This window comes from Nicotiana sylvestris, chromosome 5 (assembly GCF_000393655.2).
Source record: "Nicotiana sylvestris chromosome 5, ASM39365v2, whole genome shotgun sequence".
NCBI classification, from domain to species: Eukaryota; Viridiplantae; Streptophyta; class Magnoliopsida; order Solanales; family Solanaceae; genus Nicotiana; species Nicotiana sylvestris.
The window spans coordinates 173,146,813-173,149,226 of record NC_091061.1 but is presented as its reverse complement, the minus strand read 5'-3'; the positions used below and the strand labels follow the sequence as shown (position 1 = coordinate 173,149,226).

At 33.6% G+C, this 2,414-nt stretch overlaps 1 protein-coding gene across 1 annotated transcript; it reads right to left on the bottom strand.

The window, feature by feature from the left end:
* Window positions 1-403: 403 nt before the first annotated feature.
* Window positions 404-2,162, bottom strand: LOC104220890 (RING-H2 finger protein ATL52-like). Its single transcript, XM_009771857.2, has one exon. The coding sequence runs from the start codon at window positions 1,821-1,823 to the stop codon at window positions 591-593; it is 1,233 nt and encodes a 410-aa protein (XP_009770159.1). The 5' UTR covers window positions 1,824-2,162; the 3' UTR covers window positions 404-590.
* Window positions 2,163-2,414: the final 252 nt, after the last annotated feature.

Below are 2,414 nucleotides of genomic sequence, written 5' to 3'. Positions count from 1 at the left end.
AGATTCAAGAATTCATTTTAGCATGCTTATTACTTAAAAATTGCCCCAAATAATTATGTACCTTAATCAAACACTGTAAAATTCATTAATTGCATCAACTTGATAATATCCTGCAGTATTATGCATCACAACATTGACTTAATATGCTCAAATATCTTTTTTCTTTTTGAGGAATAGAAAGAGTCAGTATGTAATACATAGTAGCTAGTAAAAAAAAGCATCCCGGCGCACTCAGCTCCCGTTATGTACGGGGTCCGGGAAGGGCCAAATCACATGATCTATTATACGCAGCCTTACCCTGCATTTTTTGCAAGAGGTTGTTTCCACGGCTAGAACCTGTGACCAGGAACTTTACCAGCTACGCCAAGACTCACTTCGCATAGTAACTAATGCAATCACTAAATAATAACAAGCAAAAACAATATTTCCAAGAACTTCATTTGAAGAGTCTCACTTTGCTAGATTCAGCTGTTCCAAATTCCTTATTATTTGGAACATTATGTTTACACTTAATATTTTCATAAGGCTCAAATACATATAGGAAAATCTGAACCCCACTTGAAAAATTCAAGAACCAAAATGAAATGTTCTTACATTGTTTGTCTTAGATCTTGAATCCTGCTAGTTGTTGGCAAAGAACACTTTCCATTAGTAGAGAAAGACCTCTTCATATTAATAGGAACTTTTTGTAGTGAACGCCCAAAGGAAGAACTCTTCATTACTTTATACAAACTTGAATTTTTGCTTCCTCTCTTTGACATAATATCTAAATTCCCTTTATTCCTTTCTGCAAGTTGATCATTCGAACTCGAACACCCTTCAATTTTTTCAAGATTCATCTCGAGATGAATCATTTTAGCAGCAGAAGAATCCATTGAGACAGATCTTCGTGCTGGCTGAATATCATCATTCACTTTAACTCTATGCTCAGACAAGTCGCTAAAAACACGAACCCCTTTCTTCCTTTCATCAACAACACGTAGAATTTTCATCGATACGTCCATCGTTCTTCCCTCCTCATTATCAAGATTTTCATGATTTCCTTCTTCACTCGATTCAAGATTCTCGAGTTGATCACTTTGCCTTAAATTCTCAACTTGATCGACTTCATTCGGACCAGAGTCACCACCAATATTCATGATCGATACAACTTCCACAACATTACTCATTTGAGGTACATTATCCATATCAGAAACTATAGGAGCGCGACATAACGGGCAATTCTTGTGTGATCTTAGCCAAGTATCAATACAAGGAATATGAAAAGCATGGCTACATTTTGGCAACAATCTAAGACTCTCATCTTCCTCAAATTCAGTCAAACAAACAGAGCAATCACTTCCTTCAATCAAAGATTCATCTTTTTTGTACTTAAACACTGTAATTGAATCAATTATTTCTTGTGATAGTCCAATTGTACGTATATACCAAATTGGATGATCAACCATTGGTCCAAGATTCTCATCAATAAAATCCTCTCTATTTTCATTCAATTGTTGAAGATTATTTCTCCTTGTCCTAGAATTTGACCTATACCTCTTAAGTGCAAACATATAACAAATAAACACAAAAACAGCCCCAAGAACACAAAGCATTAAAATAAAATAAAAAGGCATGTGATATTTATCATTTGTTACATAAGGTGGAGGAGGAGGGGGAAAATAAGGACCATCACTAGGAACAAATCCATCACATTCATCAGGACAATCATCTGGTGGACAACTCAAACACATAGTATTTTTTTCTGAAAAAAATGGAGGATTTTTTAATGGATTTGGTTTTAATATAGCAACTACTAACATCTTTCTATCAAAAAAAGCCATTAAAAAAAACAGAAACTAAGAAATAGATGAACACAAAAAAAGTACCTTGAAAATAACAAGAAACCAAGAAGATGATGACCCTTTTTCTAGGATTATACAATACCTTGGAATTTTCAACAAACTATGAAAAATTGTATCATTCTTGGATATTATTTAGGGGAAAATAAGAAAATTGTAGTAACTCTTTTCTTGGAATTTTTTCCACTCGCCTAAATCTCAGTGGACATGAGATATAGGATTACTACATGAATTTTACTAAGATTTTCAGTTGGTTTTTTGGTAAGGATGAAAGAAGAAAGAGGAAGTTTACTAGAAATTTCGTTCGTTTTGGCAGATTTGTGAGAAGTCAATGGACTATTCACTATTATGTGCTATACGCGTTAATAAAAATTGTGGGGCCTTACATCATACAAAAATTCAAAGAAGACTATTAGAATTGGACTAAAGTGGAAAAAACAACAAAATTGATTAGTTTTGTTTGTGTATATCCTTATACACTCGAACGTAAGTATCACTTCAATGAACAAACTAATATCCAAATGAAGCTTGTGAATAGTAACATACGCAAGATTTTAAGTAAGCAATGTCAAT

Coding starts and splice junctions, on each gene's coding strand:
- LOC104220890 (XM_009771857.2), bottom strand. CDS start 1,823: ATGGCTTTTTTTGATAGAAAGATGTTAGTAGTTGCTATATTAAAACCA.